Source organism: Branchiostoma lanceolatum, chromosome 13, assembly GCF_035083965.1.
Source record: "Branchiostoma lanceolatum isolate klBraLanc5 chromosome 13, klBraLanc5.hap2, whole genome shotgun sequence".
Classification (NCBI taxonomy): domain Eukaryota; kingdom Metazoa; phylum Chordata; class Leptocardii; order Amphioxiformes; family Branchiostomatidae; genus Branchiostoma; species Branchiostoma lanceolatum.
Window position 1 is genome coordinate 19,745,861 of NC_089734.1, and position 22,365 is coordinate 19,768,225.

The 22,365-nt window shown below is 37.5% G+C and overlaps 1 protein-coding gene across 1 annotated transcript in view; it reads right to left on the bottom strand.

Moving 5' to 3' along the window:
• Positions 1 to 1,519: 1,519 nt before the first annotated feature.
• Positions 1,520 to 22,365, bottom strand: part of LOC136446693 (transcriptional repressor NF-X1-like) — a 125,625-nt gene continuing 104,779 nt past the window's right edge. Inside the window, exons 17-25 of the mRNA XM_066445163.1 lie at positions 21,929 to 22,057; positions 21,117 to 21,196; positions 13,834 to 13,941; positions 13,620 to 13,661; positions 12,089 to 12,181; positions 10,216 to 10,282; positions 9,519 to 9,664; positions 3,330 to 3,443; positions 1,520 to 2,354 (exon numbers count right to left, since the gene is read on the bottom strand). Of these exons, the coding sequence (XP_066301260.1) occupies positions 2,258 to 2,354; positions 3,330 to 3,443; positions 9,519 to 9,664; positions 10,216 to 10,282; positions 12,089 to 12,181; positions 13,620 to 13,661; positions 13,834 to 13,941; positions 21,117 to 21,196; positions 21,929 to 22,057 (876 nt within the window). The 3' untranslated portion in view covers positions 1,520 to 2,257. The remainder of the gene's footprint in view (positions 2,355 to 3,329; positions 3,444 to 9,518; positions 9,665 to 10,215; positions 10,283 to 12,088; positions 12,182 to 13,619; positions 13,662 to 13,833; positions 13,942 to 21,116; positions 21,197 to 21,928; positions 22,058 to 22,365) is intronic.

Below are 22,365 nucleotides of genomic sequence, written 5' to 3' on the forward strand. Positions count from 1 at the left end.
TGCTGTTTGTCTTATGTTTGCCTATGTTACAACAGCTCTCGCTGCCAGGGGCTAATTGGCAACTCTCCTAGCAGCAGCTAGGCTCCGGCTTATCATGTTTTGCCATACCTAGTATGGCTCAACATATTGTTTGTGTCAGGTTTCTTCTCCTTCTCCTGTCAAATCTTCAAATCGATTAATCTCGGTCATTTTTAGACCAAATGACCTGAAATTTGGCAGAAAGGTAGTGTAGGCAAATACCCCCAGACAGTTTATTCATTTTTTTCGATATAGACCATTAAAGTGATTTTATTGAGGTTTTAAGGCAATTATTAGACCAAATATCTTGGCCTCCTGTGCCCTGGTATTTCAACCGAATGACCTGTGATTTGCTGTAGATGTGCCTTGAACAAATATTTAAAGGACTACATTCCCATTTTTGGCATACACCTCTTCAAAACGATTTATTTTGGTCTTTTATGACGATATTTGCCACTTCTGTCACTTTTAATGCTATATACAGTGATGGAAGTAACTGCCAATGGGAGCACTGCATTTCAAAATGCGACGGCCTGAGCGCGTGCAGGGCTTTGTTCACACCTTTGGCAAATCATTTTTAGCTATTTTCAGAACAAAGGATACAAATCTCCAGTTCCTATGTATTAAACCAAAATGATGTGAACTTTGACATCTACTTTGGTCATGTACACAGGCCCTCATTCAAATGTTTGGCATACAGCCTTTCAAAACAATTTTTGAAATAAATAACTTTTTCGTTATTTCTAAACAAAAATGTATACTCTTGAAGCATCCATTCAAAAATAAGGGTGTCACATTTTTATATTTCACCCATTCTATGGTTGAAATATGTTGTTTTCGGTCATTTTCTTCTTCTCCTGTCAAATCATCATATATATCATTATGTATAATATGGAAGAGTCCAGTCTTCACCGGGGCTAATATTTCTAAATTCAATTTTCGACTGGATTGATTATGCAAGAGTGCATTTTTGAGCGGGTATTTTTCGACTGGTCTAGTTGACATGGAGGATTCCATTCTTGCACGGGGAATTTTTTATTATTTCAAATTTGAGCTAGAGTGATTCTGCAAAAGTCCAGTTGTTAGCAGAAGTGTATTTAGAAGAGTCAATTCTTGAACGGGGGACATTTTCTAAATTATATTTTGGACTACGGTACTTATGCAACAGTCCATTTGTTTTTTAAGTGGATATGGTTTTGGACTGGTCCATATTGTGTGGAGGTGCCACTGGAAGAGTCCATTCCTGTATGGCTACTTAGTATAGTCTAGTAAAATGGCCTAGTATAGAGCAATAGACTTCGATCAATGCGATCGGAGTCTCTACCGATAGAACCGGCAATTCTTCCGGCAGAGACTCCGATCGGAAATAGTGATCGGGATCTCTCCTGGCAGAATCACCAATTCTACCACATCGGAGTCTCTTCCCTGACATATATATATCAAATATATAAGACGATAAAATTGATGCAATATTTTCTGATTGAATGAAACAAAGCTCCCAAAATTTTGTGCTCAGTTTATTCAACTTCAATTAACAAATATTGCACCATGACTGTATACCATCATGAAAACAGTATCAATGGCATACATGAACCACAAAATAACACAAAATGACTTGGATGTCATGGAAAAGAAAAGGAGGAAATTTACTTCAGTTTTTTAATCAACAAAGATGTCGTCAAAAAGCCCTTCAAACATTAAACATAAAAGTGGGCGTTATGCATTTTTCTGTTTTGATTCGTAGCTGATGCAAAGGGAAGTCTATATCTGTTAACTAAAGGCTAAAATAATTATAACATTACTTATAGTCCTACAACAAGAAACTTACTGATTGTATTTCCAAGTTTCATTGCATGAGGATACGTGTTGATTATACATTTAACAGGGCATATTTCTTACAGCATTTGCTATTCTTAAAATCTGTTAATGTGTTCTAACTAGCACTTTTAGTATCATTTTTTGTTAAACTGTTGATATGGACTTGGACAAATGTACACACAAGGTGTAAGCACAAGGTGTCAGCTGTAGACTTAACATTTCCAGCAAAATAACACTTAGCATCTTGCGGGTCTCAAAATCATACCTTAAGTGTGCATGTACACAGGTACCAGGGTCATCAAAAAGAGACATGGAAAAGAACATTGTTCATAGATGTAACCTCCAGGATATAGCTGCAGAGGGCCAGATGTGAGTCGTTTCCGATGCCTCCAGAGTGGACCACCAGAACACCTCCATTTGCCTACTCCATGTCAAAGTAGTCAATAACCTCTACATCAGGCTCTTTGCTGGGCCCTCCCCAGGCATTCTTTGCTGGGATAACTGTGTGTTGAGAAGGCCTGAAATGTATAACAACAACAAATACTCAGAATTTGAAAAATCTACACTATCAGTTAGATTTATATTACCGTCATTTTGTCACATTTCCATCATTTTTAATGAGGAAAACGCAAAACGTGCAAAATCTAGCTTATTTGTATATCATTTCTTGGCCCCAAAGAAATAATATGCAAATAAGCCAGCTGTAGAACGCTAAGAGTTACCCGGTTCTGTGGTTTGTCAGAACTTGGCTGTCAATAATGTGGACTGACTTGTGTTGAGCTTTTTTGGTCTGAAATCCTTTCAGAGCGGGCTAAAGTAAAAAAGGCTATGCCTTCTTGTTGACAGCTTATTATCTACCAAGCTGTTTGAGGAGGGGGTAGATGTAGTTACGTGAGAGCGTAATGTTTTCAGTTAATGCGGAAATGGGTGACGTCGCATGCCATTATCTTGTTGGTGGGCAGGAGTGCCCGGTTGCTGACAAGCAGCTGATGCACAAATAAAGCAGAGTACATATCCGTGCCAGGTTTCCCACTGTGCTGGCTGCATGAATAACAGCTGCATGATCTTTGATGATTGAATATCAAAATGCCCTTCCTTACTTCCCTTTTCACTTCAAGTTAATCAGTATCACACACAAGTATGGAGGAGACAGAACTCTGCAATAGCAGACTTTTTAGTACAGTAGTGAGTAGTTGGCATGTGGCACAAGCTCCCTGCCCTTGAATGTCTGAATTGCTTTGTTCTCATTTCGTTTCTGTCCTGAGTATGCATGCAGCCAATACAGTGAAAAACCTGTCAAAGATATACATAATATCCTGCTTATAACACATGCCATTTCTGTCCCATTAGCGCTGTTTTTGACAGAGTTGTTAGAAATAGAACAGGGGGTTCTATATGTTTCATATGTTCGACAGGAACGGTCCATCATAACCTATTGACAACATCTCAACAACACCTTTTTTTAATTGATCATTCACATGGGAGACACTTACTTTGCTATTGCTCCTTTATCAGTGATATGGTGAGGTATGGGTGGGGGAGGTTTAGGGTTCGATTCCCTCCCTACCACATTTGTCAAGGATGTAGATGGTAGCCAGCATCGATCCCTGCAGCAAAAGTGGGAGGATTATGTCAAGGACACGATCAGGGAAGGCACAAAAAGTCTTCTTATTAAACAGTGTCATTGAGAATACGCATTCAGTTGAAAACATATATTCTGATTCTGAATAAGTTGGCAAAAATAAAGCATTTTCAACACTGGTCCCATTTGCGCCCTGTAGTAAAAGTAAAGAGGAATAAGACACTCTACTTTTAGACAGAACACCATAAAGACGTCCCATGTTGTCTTCTCCCGATGTTTTCCCCTGTAATTTTCTGCAGTAAATTCACTGAATGAGTTCAAAATTCGCCGATTCAAGCCTTCCAACAGCAGCAGCTGCTTTGTCGACGCCGCCATTCTTTTTCTTTCCGATAAAATCTCACAAATTTACGCTTAGGTGATATCTCGTGAACAGCGAGACTCGCATGTCATTGGTCGATTTTCAGTTACGCGGCGTTGACGGGCACTGTTATTGGTCAAGTCAATGGTGGAATCAAATATCTGACATAGCTTTACCATTTTTCGTGGGAAGAAAGTGCATGCAGCTCATCCAGCTTGAAACTTGAACTATGTTTACACAAATTACAGAAAGCCTGATAGCTATAATAGGAGTGTTTAGGAGTTTTTAGGCTTCTTTGATGGCAATAACTGAAGGAGAACCGGGAAAAACGTCAGCCTGATGCAACCGGCCAGAACTGCAGTTGGGAGGGGGTGCATGTCGCACTGATTTTTCTATGGCCACAAGCTCGCTGGCTACCACGGCGCTCTTTTGTCTGGCTGGGGTTTTTGCCGGCCGCCGGCAGGCATTAGAAATGGTCTAAGACGGCCCCATCGCAAACTTCCGCCAATTTTCTGGAGAATCTTTGAAAAATTCCAAGCTCTGTTTATATCTTTACACAATCCACTTTTGTCTGTCAAAAATGAGGGGTTGGGCAGAATTTTAGCCCCTCATGAGTGGCAAAATTTTGTCAAATGACGGAATGACAGGCGCTGGCTAGGACACTGATGTATACAAATAATATTAACATTAATTATAATAAACAGATTCGTCAGAACGGATAGAAAATTGACAACATTAGTGAAAAATATTTATTAGGCCACATCGACTTAATTTTATGGATGACATCCTCTAGAGAGCCCAAAACTAATGTGAGAGGGCAAAAAATCCAGAAAAAATGCTTCTAAAAAATCTAAAAGGACTACAACGCTGATTTGCATATTGAACCACTGTGACAGAAAAAAGTGTATCAGGCAAACGACAAGTCTTTATTTGTAGGAGGTACATGCAGGTTGTGTTGTTCATCTTAGCAGACTCAGCTGAAGTGATCAATGTATAATAACAAGTCTTAGAATGATCAAAGAAGTACACCATTAGAAGGTATTTGGCTCCAAGACCTGTGGATGATGTATGACTGTGATGTTTCAACATACAAGGCATTGAACTCCATATAAAGCAGTCCATACATGTAGCTCATACTTATAAATCTCACTGTGAGACCTCTACACCAATGCTAACAGCTGTTTCCTCCATACCTTGTACATTGATGAAAGATGTAGTAATCTGTAACACTGGTCTTAGATTTTTTTATCACATTTCAGACATGTTCTAGTATCATAATGATGATTAGTTAAGTTAAAGTCCTTCCCGCACCAGACTGTGCATAAGGCGGCGCCCATCTCCGTTTTGGCAGCCCTTGGGCCACACATCTTTTGTGCAAGTGAGCAAGACAGCAGGGGGCTAGTCCACTGGTATAATACAGGATCTCAACACCACCAAAAATGCTATTCGATATTTAAATTCTTATTTTTCTTGTTTTCTTATTTTTTTCTTATGGAGAGAAAGATTTTTTTTCCACAAAGAATTTTAAGAAAATCAAGAAACCTTGTGCAAAATCTATGAATGTTAAATCTTACATAAAGAGTTTTATTCTTGTTTTTCGTAGGGTGAAGAGAGGATTTCTAGTTTGATTTTTTATCAGCAAGAATTTTCTAGAAATTTTAGTCAATCTTTTTTCTTTATTCTTCACACAATATTTGCTTCTTGTTTGGTCAAATGGAGTATCTTACAGAATATACTCTTAAGATTTTTATTCTTGCCATACATGAATTTTTCTTTAGACTTTCATTTCACTAAGAAAACATTCTTGACATTTCTTGACAGTTTTGTTACAATCATTCTGTGTCATTCTGTATTGTTTCATAATGTTACTTTGAAAACCAGAAGAAAAAATATTTGAATCTTGTTCACCAGTATTATGCTAATCTTCTCCTGCTATTGTTTCAAGCCAGAGACAGTCTGGGATATTTATGTAGTTATGGGGGCCAATCCTCCTTTCAAACTACAGCAAGGCCACAGTGGGCTGCACTTCCTTCTGAACCCTGGGTCCATATTCTCGATTTTTAATGTAGGAAGTCTGAGAAATATGATTCCCTTTATTTTCGTAACATTGTAAAGTTTAAGAAGATAATTATTGTTTTTCTCGTAATTCAAAGTAAATCATGCTAAGGATGACGGGTAATTTAATACTCCCATCATCCTTTGCTGTAAGGACAGTTTGAATGTGGACGGTTGAGTTTGGGCTCCAGCTGCATTTGTCTGATGTGCGCTTAGATCTTACAATATCAGGGAGAGATGTGGCTAGTTTTGTGAGGACACTTTTGGTATCATGTGGGACTCACTACACAACGTATAGATGACTTGTTTTAACTTCCAAAATGCTTCCTCAGGCCAACGCCATCAACAGAAATGCTCCAGGTATGTGACTAAGCCTGTCTTAGAGACAGCTACAACACTGCAGAACTGACAGTTTTAGAAGGACAATTAGTTATTTGTATGAGTACAGAGAAATTGTGCTTTTATCACATCAAATGTGAAACATATAGTTTTACACTCAGCACAAAAAGTTCAGAAACTTAACTTTGGTCGATCATATCTCCGTTGTTTCTTGATCAATTTCAATGATTTATATATCATTACAAAGCTTGTGTGATTTTCTTTCCCATGATACCAAACTTAATATGGTTGTAAATTAATGCAACGAGCACCAGATCTGCTTATGCGAGCAGGTCACATGAAAAAAGTGCCCAGATTACCCTACTAATGTCAAACGCTCAATTCAGTACTTTTTTCTTCTGCTGGTAGCACATGGCTTTTGTACGAGGGTAATATGAAACTTAAATCAACAAAACACATTAATATGAAAGCCAAGGATAGTCATCATCCAAAAAACAATTACGTAAAGGGGCCTCAGTTATGATGAAGGTGGCTTAAAACTGAGTACACAAGCCATGCACTGTCACCACAGTCCGGTACATCCTCCTCATGCTTGTCACCAGTTTTGTTACGCGGCCCCTGGCTATTCTTCCACAAGGAGTCGTTGCAGGTCGACCAGTGTTGTTCTGTTGATCATTCTTGCATGCACAGCTCGCCCAAGCTGATCAGTGATCACAGAGTCTGAGACTGTGTTCAATTGTGTTGAGATCTGGGCTGCAGGAGGGCCCTTCTATCCTCTGTATTCCTGCCTACTGGAGGTGGTCTGAAATGACTCTCATTCTGTATGGACGTGCACCATCATCTTGCATATTGCAGAGATAAGCATCTTGGAAATGTGACTGGATTGAGAAAGGTGTCTCTATGTCTTGACACATCGAGGTTGCTTAGGATGGTTAGCCTGGTTTTTCCACTGGCAGTTAACGTTATACTGCCCCACACCATGACACTGACTCCAACAAAACAATCAGTCAGTCTATCTGTGCAACAGGAAGCGTAGGATTCTCCTCGTTGCCAACACTTTCATTTACCCATCCAACAGTCTATTATAAATGAATTAACTCTTATCTGTAACTGTGAACATAACATTCCTCCACACACTGTTCCATTCACGATGTGGACAACACCACCTGAAATGAGTTTGGCGCTGCGCTGAGTGTTTGACACTAGCATGGAAATTTGGGCACTCTACAACACACTCGCGTAAGTAGGCCTGGTGCTCGCTCCATGAGATTGCAATTATAATGAGTTGGGTATCATAGAAAAGGAAATTAGACAGGCTTTCCAACGATATATAATGCATTGAAATTGATCAAGAAACAACGGAAATATGATCAACGGTTACCTAAGTAAAGTTTCCAAACTTTTTGTTCGTAGTTTATATCGAAACAATTGCATTGCAAACTGGTTGATATTTGCTTTGCAATCTTTGGTTAAGAATGGGCATTAGAAAGAAAAATCCAAAACCGTGTATTAAACAATTAGATCGATAATAACAAATATGATTGGAACATATTTACATTTATATCATCATTGATATAATGGTATTCTTGATTCCAGACCTCCATCTTTGTTAAGAAACTGTTTAAGGAATTCATTCTTGAGGACAGAAAGGTATTCTGACTTATAACAAGAACCTCACTCTTAGTGCAAGAAACTCATTCTACGTGTAAGAAATCCATTCTTGAGGACAGAAAGGTATTCCTATTACAAGAACCTCACTCTCAGTGGAAGAAACTCATTCTAGGTGTAAGAAATTCATTCTTGAGGTCAGAAACTATTCCTATGTCAAGAACCTTACTCTCAGTGGAAGAAACTCATTATAGCCATAAGAAATTCATTCTTGAGGACAGAAAGGTATTCCTGTTACAAGAACCTCACTCTTAGTGCAAGAAATTCATTCTACGTGTAAGAAATTCATTCTTGAGGACAGAAAGGTATTCCTATTACAAGAACCTCACTCTCAATGGAAGAAACTCATTCTAGGTGTAAGAAATTTATTCTTGAGGACAGAAAGGTATTCCTATTACAAGAACCTCACTCTCAATGGAAGAAACTCATTCTAGGTGTAAGAAATTTATTCTTGAGGACAGAAAGGTATTCCTATTACAAGAACCTTACTCTCAGTGCAAGAAACTCATTCTAGTAGTAAACTGCCTGTCGTGTAAGAAATTCATTCTTGAGGACAGAAAGGTATTCCTATTACAAGAACCTTACTCTCAGTGCAAGAAACTCATTCTAGTAGTAAACTGCCTGTCGTGTAAGAAATTCATTCTTGAGGACAGAAAGGTATTCCTATTACAAGAACCTTACTCTCAGTGCAAGAAACTCATTCTACGTGTAAGAAATTCATTCTTGAGGACAGAAAGGTATTCCTATTACAAGAACCTCACTCTCAGTGGAAGAAACTCATTCTAGGTGTAAGAAATTCATTCTTGAGGTCAGAAACTATTCCTATGTCAAGAACCTTGCTATCAGTGGAAGAAACTCATTCTACTTATAAGAAATTCATTCTTGAGGACAGAAAGGTATTCCTATTTCAAGAACCTTACTCTCAGTGCAAGAAACTCATTCTAGCCATAAGAAATTCATTCTTGATGACAGAAAGGTATTCCTTGTACAAGAACCTCACTCTTAGTGCAAGAAACTCATTCTACGTGTAAGAAATTTATTCTTGAGGACAGAAGAAATAAGAAAAAGTCAGTGAGGACGTAAACTTTTTCTATAACATTTTTCTCTGAATTCATATCGTAGATTAAAATTCTGTGCCAAAGAAGAGTCATAACAACAAGAAAATTTATCTAGAGGTTTCTAGTCACATATGTGTCAGGAAAAACAACTTGGTCAGAGAAAAATATTCTAAGAAAAAGTTTACGTCCTCACTGACTTTTTCTTATCCTTTCTTATTCTTGCACACAGAATAATTTTCTTTCTGGAAGATAACTTTTCTTCGACAAAGAAAAAAACATTTTTTGTAGTGCATAAAGTAAATAAATAAAAACAAAAATGAAATAAAAAGGATCTATTTCCCTCCTCTACACCCTCCTGGCCCAATGTTGGCCTTTTGTGGCAAAATAAGTCAGCAAGTTCCAGAGTTCCGTGGAGCCCTGGAGGAGGTGATATTTTTTTGAGAACGGGTGAAAATCAATGTAACCGCAGATGTCATCCATAAAATTAAGTCGGTATGCCTTAAGCTAATTTAAAATCCTCTCATCAAAATCATAACAAGTAAAAATACAGTAGAAAGTTTTTGAAAACCATAGGTTGTACAGATTGTAAGATATAGGTTGTGGAAAAGGTACTAGTATCCACCTGTATGCTGTGGCCACACAGTTCCGCTTTGGTTCCACATCGTAGCTGATAACTTCCACACCGTAGAACTCTGCTAGTTCATGTATGACCCTGCGATCCTCCCGCTTCATGGGAGGGAAAGGGTGGCTACGGCTCTTCTGCTTTGACTTAAAAAGATCAAAATTACAAGAAGCTTATTATAAGTTTATTGATGCAACAAAAAGCACTGTTACTGTCATACGTACAAAGCAATCCAGGCTAATATTGAGTACATTCTGTTATGTTACAATCAAGTTGGCCGTAATCATGGGTTTCAGTACATTTTCTAATAACGCAATTTTTTGTGTTTACCTATTTTTGTATTGAGATGTCAAATCTAAAGATAAAATCAAATCTGCTTGTGGCATCTATAGTCTCCTAAATTCTGTCGAAATCAAACAAAGAAATGTGAATATTTTTTTTCTTCTGGAAAACATCATCAGACTGGAGAGCATTCAATGATAAAGGGGAATTCATTTTTCAATTTGATTTGAGCAAAAACTTTGGTCATTGAATTCAACATCGTAACAGATTTGTGTATGTGTAAACCCGTCTTTCGTTTTGAGCCTGATGAATCGGTTAACACTTCATTATCAATACTATTCTAAATGGGGATTACATAGAATTTGTTGGAAAAGAGAATTATAGAAATGTCATACACTAAATGGGAAAACCTCACCTCCTTTGCAGTCTGAACCAGTTTAGTTAGGGCATCCTCAACTGATGACACAAGGATCTTGTTTTTACTGCAGGAAGGAAAAATGTGGCATATCTGTTACCTGTTATCACTTCTGTACATTATCTCAAAACTTCAGATCAATCACTTTGTTTTTTCACTAACTTAGCAAATATCATACCACTACTAAATTTGCTTCTCACTCACTCACTCATGACCCATGACCTCAGTGGTCGTAGGGGCGTCATGACAGCCAGGCGCAGTGATCCATAGACATAGTTACCATAATAATCTAACATATACATTTCTTTCGTTTTTTTGTACTAGTAACCGGGTTGTGGGGACCAATCACAAGCCTCCATTCCTATTGATTTCACAGCCATGATTAATAACAATGTGTTACTGAAGGAGAAAGCTGTGCATTACTGGCTGTTACTGCTACAGGATGAAGGAAGTTAGAGAATCTAACAAAACAAGGAGCAGCAATTGCAAAATATGGTTGGATTAGAACAATCTCATGACACATGTTCTGACAAGTAGTGAGCTCAGCCAACATAGTGTTCAAGTTTGAAATGAGCTGACATTTGCATCGGGGATGGTCTATTTGAAGTCTAGTAAAGGTATTGAATAAACTTGTAAACCTTATTAACCACTTTATTGGATCCAACAGGAACAGAGCAGGCCTTATGTCACCATAAACAATGGGTTTGGACATTTACCCTTAGGTAAACACATGCAGGTGTTTCACTCTCTTCATACACACATCCTGCATTTGGCAAAATCAAGCAATCTACACCATATATAAATCCTGTAAATAACGTTCAATTCTAATTGACAGTTAATTATATTCAATCCACTTTTCCCAGTTTCGGATAATGGAAACCCTACCATCACTGGTAATTCAGCACTATGGACAGTCACTAAGTTGTTGTGCACTACTGAAAATATGAACTTTATTTGGCGCCGCCTCAGGGGCGAGCCTAATGGTATAGTATTGTGGGCAGTTTGCAAGAATTCTAAGAATATTGTTACAGGAATTTGTCTACAGGCATTTTAAGCCAATAAGAATGTTTGGAATGTTAGTCAGCAGTACAAAGGAATGGAAGTGGGTCATGCATCTGGAACAATGTCAAAACAGAAATCATATTCAGATCGATCAATGAAAAATTTCACTGCCGCAAGGAAATTTATCAAGCCAGTTAGAAACTTTTAAGATTCACACAAGAGATAAGACTAAATTATAGCATTTATTATATTATTAGTACTAGATGATTATCCTGACACTATCCTGCTGATATCATCCTGTGCAATTCCGACAATTGTCGGGATACTGGATACACATTTTTACAAAGTAACATTTCTGTGAATTAAGATTCCCAGGGACATTCTGGCAGGTCATTGGGACTACAGGAATTCCTGGCATTTCCATTGGGACTGGAATTTCTGGCATTTGAGTGGGACTTGAATACCTGGTATTGTGTGTGTGTGTGTATTTGAACAGGTACAGAACATGTAATCACCAGCCCTTTTCGTTAGAAATCCCGTAGGAACAGCATCCTCTATCAGTGCCCTGAACAGGGTACAATTACTGTAGAAATTAAAACAACAACAACCGTCGCCATGGCAATGTCTTTAATCATTGCCAATCTTGTTCTACCACTTTCAGCAAAATTAAGACCAAATATATGGCACTCCAATGTCAAAAATTAGTCTGGAGGGTATGGCACCATGATTACAATTTAAAACTTAATATTTCCAGTATCATATAATACAAAAACGATGAATATAAAAGTAACAACGGAAGGAATGACGTAAATCCAGTTTCTGAACCTTTGTGTTATCTGTTAGTAGTATATAACAACCTGTCTGGTATTACCTGGCCTGCTCCTTGAGAAAGTCTGTGTAAGGAGGTGGTCCCAGCTTGGCAGATTCATCTGGGTTGTCTATCTGTAGAGCTGTGGCCAATCTCCTGAAATAACCAGAACAGACAACTCAGTACTAGGGTAGCTGACTTAGCTGTTGCGACAGTAATAGAAACAAAACTTTTCCATCATCTACGCTTGTCATGTGGTGTCAAGAAGCAAAATTTATACAGATTTTAATCCATTGTGCATCACATGAGTATACACTGTCTACCAAAATTTTTTTCTTGTTTTCTTATGTCGAGAAAGATTTTCTTATACAAAGAAAAACACAAAAATTCAAGAAACCTTCTGCGAAAGTCTTTGTATGTCATTTCTTACACTAAAAATTCTTTTTTTTTCTTCTGAAGTTATGAAACATTTCTAGCATGATGTTCTCCAACAAGAAAAAAAAGAAAAATTTTCTTTCTCAATCTTACTAGAATAATTTTCTTGAACTTTCTTGGTTTAAAAAAATAATTCTCACTAATAGATGCAATTCTTGTTTGTGCTTAAAACAGGGATTCTTGTTTGCGCTTAAAACAGGGATTCTTGTATACAGAATAATATTCTTGCTGACAGAAGAATTTTCTTTGTAGAAGGAAGAACAAGAAAAAAAAGAAAAATGAGTTTTGGTGGTGTATATTTGCAATAGATGTTTTATGCATAAATCTCTAATACTTTCTCTATAACATAATATAATATACCTATTTCCCAACTTCACACATTTACAATGTAAGTACTGTACAAAAATTCATATTCGTAATGCGACTAGACAAACCTCCCATTGAAAAACACGTCTGTTCCTTTATATCTACAACTGAAAAGCGAGAAGTAGAATCTATCTAATAATAGTCATATTCTTTTATATCCGTTAACAGTACTTGTATTTTGTTTTGTTGTGACCTGTACTTAGCCAAGTGTAGCAGAAATGTGCAATAAAGGTCTTCATTCATTCATTCATTCATTCATTCATATAACCTACTGTAAATGCAAAATGTTTGCGGCCTTTTTATGTTCGCAGTTTTGGCGGTGAACTCTTATACCACGAACTTAAAACCACCACAAAAAGCTGTACCATTGTGTGACTGTAGCGCTACTGTTGTTTCAAGCACGGACTTATAACCACTGCAAACACCCCTATTATCTCCCTACCATGAAATTAAATCCCAGCAAACATTTCTACATTAAATTACAGTATTTACTGGAAATTCCTTTATTTTTGCAGGTACTTACATGTAATTTCCCTGAAGGAGGGGAAAGGAAGTTTCTGTAGTATTTCATAGTTTGCAAAAAAGCTATTACATCCAGTAGTATAGTATAACATAATACAATGGAAACACATATTTGCAGTGTCATGATTTTGCGCTATTGTGGTCACCGAGAAACCATTTTGCTGTGTCCTCACTTTTTTAGGGAAAATTGCATTTTGAACTAATCGGAAGACATTGGATAGCATTATACGTTACATTGAAGGGAGCACTCTTTAACACTTTTCAGACTTACTTGTTTCGCTCATATACTGCACACTCCTCATTACAGTCCAACCTGAAAGGCAATGAAGGAAAAAAATTGTCATGCAAGTCAAGCTTAAGACTATTCGAAGCAACTTTATTATTAAAACAATATGTAATACATGATTGTGTACAAACACATTTACAATGCTTTTTTAAAACTAATCTAATCTTAGGAACAGAAATTGAGGATTAGGTGAACTCACTCCAGGATTTTCTTGCCATCCTTGCCCATCTTGACTAAGGCACTGATGTCCACTGACTGTCCAGCCTGCATGTCTCCCCATCGTGTGGCCAGGGTGGAGGTGGTCAGCCTGAAATAACAATCAGTAAGGTTTGGCAATTTCTAGCATTCAGATATGGTAATTCAATTTATACAGTTACTGTGAGCAGTTACAGTAGTAACAAGAGTTCCGCGACCTCATATCTCCATGAACAATTTTATTTACACATTTACATAATATATGCTTAATCATTAACACCTTTATCTTACTTACACATGTTGCAATATTGACAGTCCTATAATTTTCCGATTTGATGAATTTCGGTGTTTTTGCATTAATTATGCAAATCAGGAATTAATTTGCATAATTGGTATCTGTTAATGCTCTACTTTCCATAAACTACATATGTTACGGTTCCGGGTCAGAGTTCGAATCTGACCGGGGGTTGGGTCATGACCCAGTAATCTGCCGGAAGTGCGCGGTCGTCACCCTGATTTCTGCCCGAGATTGCTTGGTGATGGTTTTAGCTGTGCATAAATATTTTGAATCTTCTGAAAAGCCCTTGAGTTGTAGTATTTTTGGGCGCGGTGCAGTTGGTTCGCTATCGAAGCCTTTTTTGTATTAGTCCGCGGCAACGGTGATGCGGTTTTCTTGCCTGACGACCCAAATAGCATCGTTTTTAATGCATTTTCACCGAATTTGCGTCATCTGAGATTGCGAAAAAGTTATCACATGAATTTTTTATTTTTTTCATTTTTCAGAGACACCATTTACTAAGCTTTCTCAGCATATATGCCGTGACCCCAGGAAAACTCGTTTTTTCCAAGCAGGTTCGATCAAAAAAAGTGTAAAAAAAATGCTAATTTTCGGGTGCAAAATTTACATTTTACTATCAATGGTTTCTACCCAAAATAAAGGGACAATGGACAATACCGATAAATACATCGGAAAACAGCAGAAGACTGCTTTTCGACCATGTTATTACATTTTCCGTCCTACTTTTCTTGGCGGAATTGTAGCCCGTCGACCTGAGGGTGTCGGCCTACATACGAAATCGTAAAAAAACCGAGACCTTACATGTATTTGAATCTTATAATGGAAAACACTGCAAATATAGATTTTCCTCATTAGCTATACAAATTAAGTCCTAATTAGTATAATCTGCACTTCATTATGTACATCTCTATCTAAGCTACCTGTATACTTAATATCATGGAAATCCATAGTTCCTTTGTTCAGTTATTCTCCCTAGAAGATTTTCACGATAACGCCCCTGCAATTCCAGAGCAAGCTGCTAGAGGGCCCAAACCCACACCACGTCTTCATTACACCACAAGCTATCTGCCACCAAAATATCAAGACCATAGCACGTCCAGGTCAAGAGATACAAAAATGGAATTTCTGCTGCAGTACCAAGGTCACATACCAGGGGGCCCAAAATCGACCTTAAATTTCGGCTTCACAACACCTGCCCACATACCAAATATCATCATAATCCACCAAGAGGTTCTTGAGTTATGCTGACTACAGTAGTCAGGAAACACAAACAGACAGACAGACAAACAAACAGACAAACAGACACACAGACACACTCAAAACTATATCTCCATTTTTCATAGAGATTTTAATAACAGGGTAACCTCCCTGTCTGTGTACAGTAGTAACAAGAGTTCCACGACCTCATATCTCCATGAACAATTCTATTCATGCAAATGACTTACACATTTGCATAATATATGCTTGGTTATAAACACCTTTATCTCACCTACACATGTTGCAATATTGACTCCTATAATTTTCCAATTAGATTCATAGTGGTGTTTTTGCATTAATTATGCAAATTAGGAATTCATTTGTATAATTGGTATCTGTTGATGCTCCACTTTCCATAAACTACATATGTTACATGTATTTGAGTCTGATAATGGAAAACACTGCAAATATGGATTTCCCTCATTAGCTATGCAAATTAAGTCACAATTAGCATAATTTGCACTGCATTATGTATATCTCTGTCTAAGCTACCTGCATACTATGTATCATATTGACAGTCCTATAATTTTCCAATTAGATGAGATATGGTATTTTGCATTAATTATGCAAATAAGGAATTTATTTGCATAATTGGTATCTGTTGATGATCCACTTTCCATAAACTACATACGTTACATGTATTTGAGTCTGATAATGGAAAACACTGCAAATATAGATTTTCCTCATTAGCTATGCAAATTACGTCCTAATTAACATAATTTGAACTTCATTGTGTACATCTCTGTCTAAGCTACCTGTATACTAAATATCATGGAAATCTATCGTTCCTTTGTTCAGTTATTCGCCTTAGAATATTTTCACGATAACGCCCCTGCAGTTCCAGAGCAAGCTGCTAGGGGGCCCAAACCAACACCACGTCTTCATTACACCACAAGCTATCTGCCGCCAAAAAATCAAGACCACAGCACGTCCAGGTCAAAAGATACAAAAATTGAAGTTCTGCTGCAGTACCAAGGTCACATACCAGGGGGCCCAAAATCGACCTTTAACTTCGGCTTCACAACACCTGCCCACATACCAAATACCATCGTAATCCATCAAGAGGTTCTTGAGTTATGCTGACTACAGTAGTGCGGAAACACAAACAGACAAACAAGAGTTCCACGACCTCATATCTCCATGAACAATTCTATACATGCAAATGACTTGCACATTTGCATAATATATGCTTGGTCATTAACACCTTTCCTAACTTACACATGTTACAATATTGACAGGCCAATAATTTTCCTATTAGATGAATTATGGTGTTTTTGTATTGATTATGCAAATTAGGAATTTATTTGCATAATTGGTATTTGTTGATGCTCCACTTTCCATAAACTACATATGTTACATGTATTTGAGTCTGATAATGGAAAACACTGCAAATATGGATTTCCCTCATTAGCTATGCAAATTAAGTCACAATTAGCATAACTTGCACTGCTTTATGTATATCTCTGTCTAAGCTACCTGCATACTATGTATCATATTGACAGTCCTATAATTTTCCAATTAGATGGGATATGGTATTTTGCATTAATTATGCAAATAAGGAATTTATTTGCATAATTGGTATCTGCTGATGATGATCCGCTTTCCATAAACTACATACGTTACATGTATTTGAGTCTGATAATGGAAAACACTGCAAATATAGATTTTCCTCATTAGCTATGCAAATTAAGTCCTAATTAACATAATTTGAACTTCATTGTGTACATCTCTGTCTAAGCTACCTGTATACTAAATATCATGGGAATCCATCGTTCCTTTGTTCAGTTATTCTCCTTAGAGTATTTTCACGATAACGCCCCTGCAGTTCCAGAGCAAGCTGCTAGGGGACCCAAACCCACACCACGTCTTCATTACACCACAAGCTATCTGCCGCCAAAAAATCAAGACCACAGCACGTCCAGGTCAAAAGATACAAAAATTGAAGTTCTGCTGCAGTACCAAGGTCACATACCAGGGGGCCCAAAATCGACCTTTAACTTCGGCTTCACAACACCTGCCCACATACCAAATATCATCGTAATCCATCGAGAGGTTCCTGAGTTATGCTGCCTACAGTAGTGCGGAAACACAAACAGACAAATAGACAAACACACACACAGACACACCCAAAACAATATCTCCATTTTTCATGGAGATAATAATAACAGGGTAACCTCCCTGTCTGTGTAGAGTAGTAACAAGAGTTCCACGACCTCATATCTCCATGAACAATTCTATTCATGCAAATAACTTACACATTTGCATAAGATATGCTTGGTCATAAAAACCTTTATCTAACTTACATATGTTGCAATATTGACAGGCCTATAATTTTCCAATAAGATGAATGATGGTGTTTTTGCATTTATTATGCAAATCAGGAATTTATTTGCATAATTGGTATCTGTCGATGCTCCACTTTCCATAAACTAAATATGTTACATGTATTTGGGTCTGATAATGGAAAACACTGCAGTATAGATTTTCCTCTTCAGCTATGCAAATTAAGTCACAATTAGCATAATTTGCACTTCATTGTGTATATCTCTGTCTAGGCTACCTGCATACTAAGTATCATATTGACAATTCTATAATTTTCCAATTAGATGAGATATGGTGTTTTGCATTAATTATGCAAATTAGAAATTTATTTGCATAATCGGTATCTGTTGATGATCCACTTTCCATAAACTACATACGTTACATGTATTCGAGTCTGATAATGGAAAACACTGCAAATATAGGTTTTCCTCATTAGCTATGCAAATTAAGTCCCAATTAGCATAATTTGCACTTCATTGTGTATATCTCTGTCTAAGCTAACTGCATACTAAATATCATGGAAATCAGTTGTTCCTTTGTTCAGTTATTCTCCTTAGAAGATTTTCACAAAAACGCCCCTGCAGTTCCAGAGGAAGCTGCTAGGGGGCCTAAACCTACACCACTTCTTTATTACATCACAAGCTATCTGCCACCCAAAAATCAAGACCACAGCACGTCCAGGTCAAAAGATACAAAAATTGAAGTTCTGCTGCAGTACCAAGGTCACATACCAGGGGGCCCAAAATCGATCTTGAACTTTGGCTTCACAACACCTGCCCACATACCAAATATCATTGTAATCCATCAAGAGGTTCCTGAGTTATGCTGACTACAGTAGTGCGGAAACACAAACAGACAGACAAACACACACACAGACACACCCAAAACTATATCTCCATTTTTCATGGAGATAATAATAACAGGGTAACATCCCTTTCTGTGGTAACAAGAGTTCGCAGACCTCATATTTCCATGAACTATCCTGTTTATGCAAATGACTTACACATTTAAATAATATATGCTTGGTCATAAACACCTTAATCTAACTTACACATGTTGCAATATTGACAGTCCTATTATTTTCCACTTAGGCCACAGCAAGTAAATTTTATGGATGACATCCTCCGCAGACTCCAAAATTAATGAGATAGGGCAAAAAAAAAACAAGGCGGGTAAAAAAAAACAGGATTCCTATATTTTCAACTTTTGAGATCATGAATCTTGTTAAACAAGACTTGCGGCAACAAAATATGATATCACGACCAACAGGTCTTTTCTTCCTGGATTCAACCAATGACGTTTCATAATGAGACCACCTTGATTCAACAGTAAACATGTCATACCATCATGGGCATAAATATGCAATGGAACACCTGGGCAGCAACTATATTCAACTGGGTTTTCATATGGAACACTGTTTCAACACATGCCATCAAAGGTGAGCAATTGAGCCTCAACGTTGCTGGATCATATCAAGCAATTGCACAACACAGAGCCTTTGTCGGACATATCATCGGAGGGCAATGAAATTTTGATTTTGTAAGTAGTTCACTTCATTCAAGAACAGCACATCGGATTACATGTTGTTGATAATAATGGCACAGAAATTACACACTATATTACAAGAATGATAGTTGAGGGCTGCACAGTGTCTTTCTGTAAGTTGGTGACGACGAGCAATCTTGTTACAGCTTGCATACACAATAATAATTATTGTACAATGCACTTGTACAGAGTTTTCACAATTCTTACATTTTCAAATGCCTTTTTATGGCATCTAGAACGTTATTGCGATAGAACTGACTGCAGTTTGCGATGAATTGCATTATTTTCGGTATGTTGACCATTGCCGAAGGGTAAAAAAATATTCTTTTTTTTCAAAATCAGGCGAAAATTAATGAGCGCGCTGATGTCATCCATAAAATTTACTTGCTGTGGCCTTAGATGAATTATGGCGCTTTGCATTGATTATTCAGATTAGGAATTTATTTGCATAATTGGTATTTGTTGATGTCATACTTGCCATAAACTACATATTCATATTGAGTCTTATAATGAAAAACACTACAAATATAGATATTTTCCTCATTAGTTATGCAAATTAGGTCCCAATTTGCATAGTTTGTACATCATTATTTACATCTCTGTCTAAGTTACCTGCATACCAAATATCATAGAAATCTGCCGTTCCTTCGTTCCGTTATTCTCCTTAGAAGATTTTTACAATAACGCCCCTGCAGTTCCAGAGCAAGCTGCAAGGAGGCCCAATCCTATATTACTTCTTTACTACATCACAAGCTGTTAGCCACCCAAAAATCAAGACCATAGCACATCCAGGTAAAAAAAAAAAAGGAAGTTCTGCTGCAGTACCAAGGTCACATACCAGGGGGCCCAAAATCGACCTTGAACTTCGGCTTCACAATACCTGCCTACATACCAAATATCATCGTAATCCATCAAGAGGTTCCAGAGTTATACTGACTACAGTAGTGTGGAAACACAAACAAACAGACAGACAGACAGACAAACACACACACAGACACACCCAAAACTATATCTCCATTTTTCATGGAGATAATAATAATAAAAGGGTATTCATAAAGAGGTTATGCCCAAGTAGACTCAACAACTATCATACTAACCACTAATCAACAGTGGTTATACAATGAAAGTACATTTATGTCATACCTGGGCCACAAAAACGTTTGATACGGGTGTTCCGGACGGATTTAACATTTCCCGTATCACATGGGGTTCTAAGTTGTATCACACGGGCTTCCATAGAATATTTAGAATGCGTTTCAAGCCTACTGGTTGCGCCGCCGTCGAAAATTTGAATACCGGATTCGGAGGTTGGAATCAATGTTGCTACAGTTTTTTAGTCAAGGACACAAAACTCTCTCAACTCCTGGCGCATTCTGCATTGAAATATGTGTTTTCTCAGGTGGGTATGACATAAATAAAATACAACACGGTGTATTCCGCATCACCCTCAGTCCTACCTGCGGGCGGGCTGGTATCTCGGGTGATACGGAATACCCCGTGTTGTATTCTACATGACATCATGATACGGCAACTAGCATAAAACTCAGATTTGTCAGTTGTCTTTTTCTTTAGTTAGTATTTTCCATGAAAATTGCTTTTATCTTAATATAAGATAAGTTTTAAAAGATTTTACAAATGATTAACATCTTCATTATTACTGCTCCAACTATGGCAAAGTCAGTAGTACACATGACTTGTAAATACAATTTTCATTCATTTGAATCTCAAAACAAAACACTTGCCCCATTCCTGTCTTAAGTGAATATGATAATTTGTAATGTCTATCACAGGGCCTAGAATAATAATACAAGTTAATGATTTGTATGTAACATTTTAGAGGTGAAAATGAATGAAGAATGTCAGACCTTTGGAAGGCATGTTCTAGTTGGGTCTCACTACACTGCACTTTTTCACTCCTCAATCCACACTTGCACCTCACTGTCACCTGAAAATACAAAACAGCCACAAACATCACTTGTCAGTACACATATGTACAACCTTAGAAGGCTAGGTATAGAATTATACAGAAGTCATGTACAATCATGAAAATTTAATACATTTATGCTAGTGACCAGCTGTTTGGGTTGTGGGGAGCAAAAGAAGTACATTGTATAATGTATACTTGTCAAAGCTAGTACATGTACATATTTCAGTCACATCAGACATAATATTTTTTACATAAAGGCACAGCTAAAGGTGTTAATTATTTTGCGTAATTATTTTTCACATCTACTAACGAATAATTCTACAAAACGATCTGATGACATCTTCAAAGTGATTAAAAGCTATAAAATTAAAATGGAATTTGACTTTCACAAAATAGGGTCCAATCCTATTTAGTGTACACACAGGGCATTTATTTATAAAATACAATGTCATAATACATAAAACAGTTCCTTCATTTTTCCATATTATGGTGTGCTACAGCCTAAAAATAGGATTACTTCACTTTATTGACATAATGAATCCTAATGAAACACATGTACAAACCTTTTTGTTTTGAGCAGACTAATTTTACAATTAGTGTTCTAATGGGAACAGGAGGAACTATACTATAGGTCTAGCTCCAGGAGTGGATCTATGTACATTGTACATGTCACTATAAACCTGAGTTATACAACTGGCGTGATCTGCTGTGGACATGCAAGTTTCCCTGAGGTAAAAGGCAACCAATCACCTTTGCTGTGCAGGGAATCCTGGGACAGAGAGTTCCCTGGTGACAGGGTGCCCCACACGGGTGTCCGCACTCCTGGCGGGGCTGACTGCAGGGCTGCTGGCACGGCTCGTCTTCTCTCACACACGCATCCTACAGGGAACAAATAACTTACATCAGCAGAAACATTACTCCAACACACGCATCCTACAGGGAACAAATAACTTACATCTGTTCAGCAGAAACATTACTCCAACACAACATCCTACAGGGAACAAATAACTTACATCAGCAGAAACGTTACTCCAACACACGCATCCTACAGGGAACAAATAACTTACATCAGCAGAAACATTACTCCAACACACGCATCCTACAGGGAACAAATAACTTACATCAGCAGAACCATTACTCCAACACACCCATCCTACAGGGAACAAATAACTTACATCAGCAGAAAC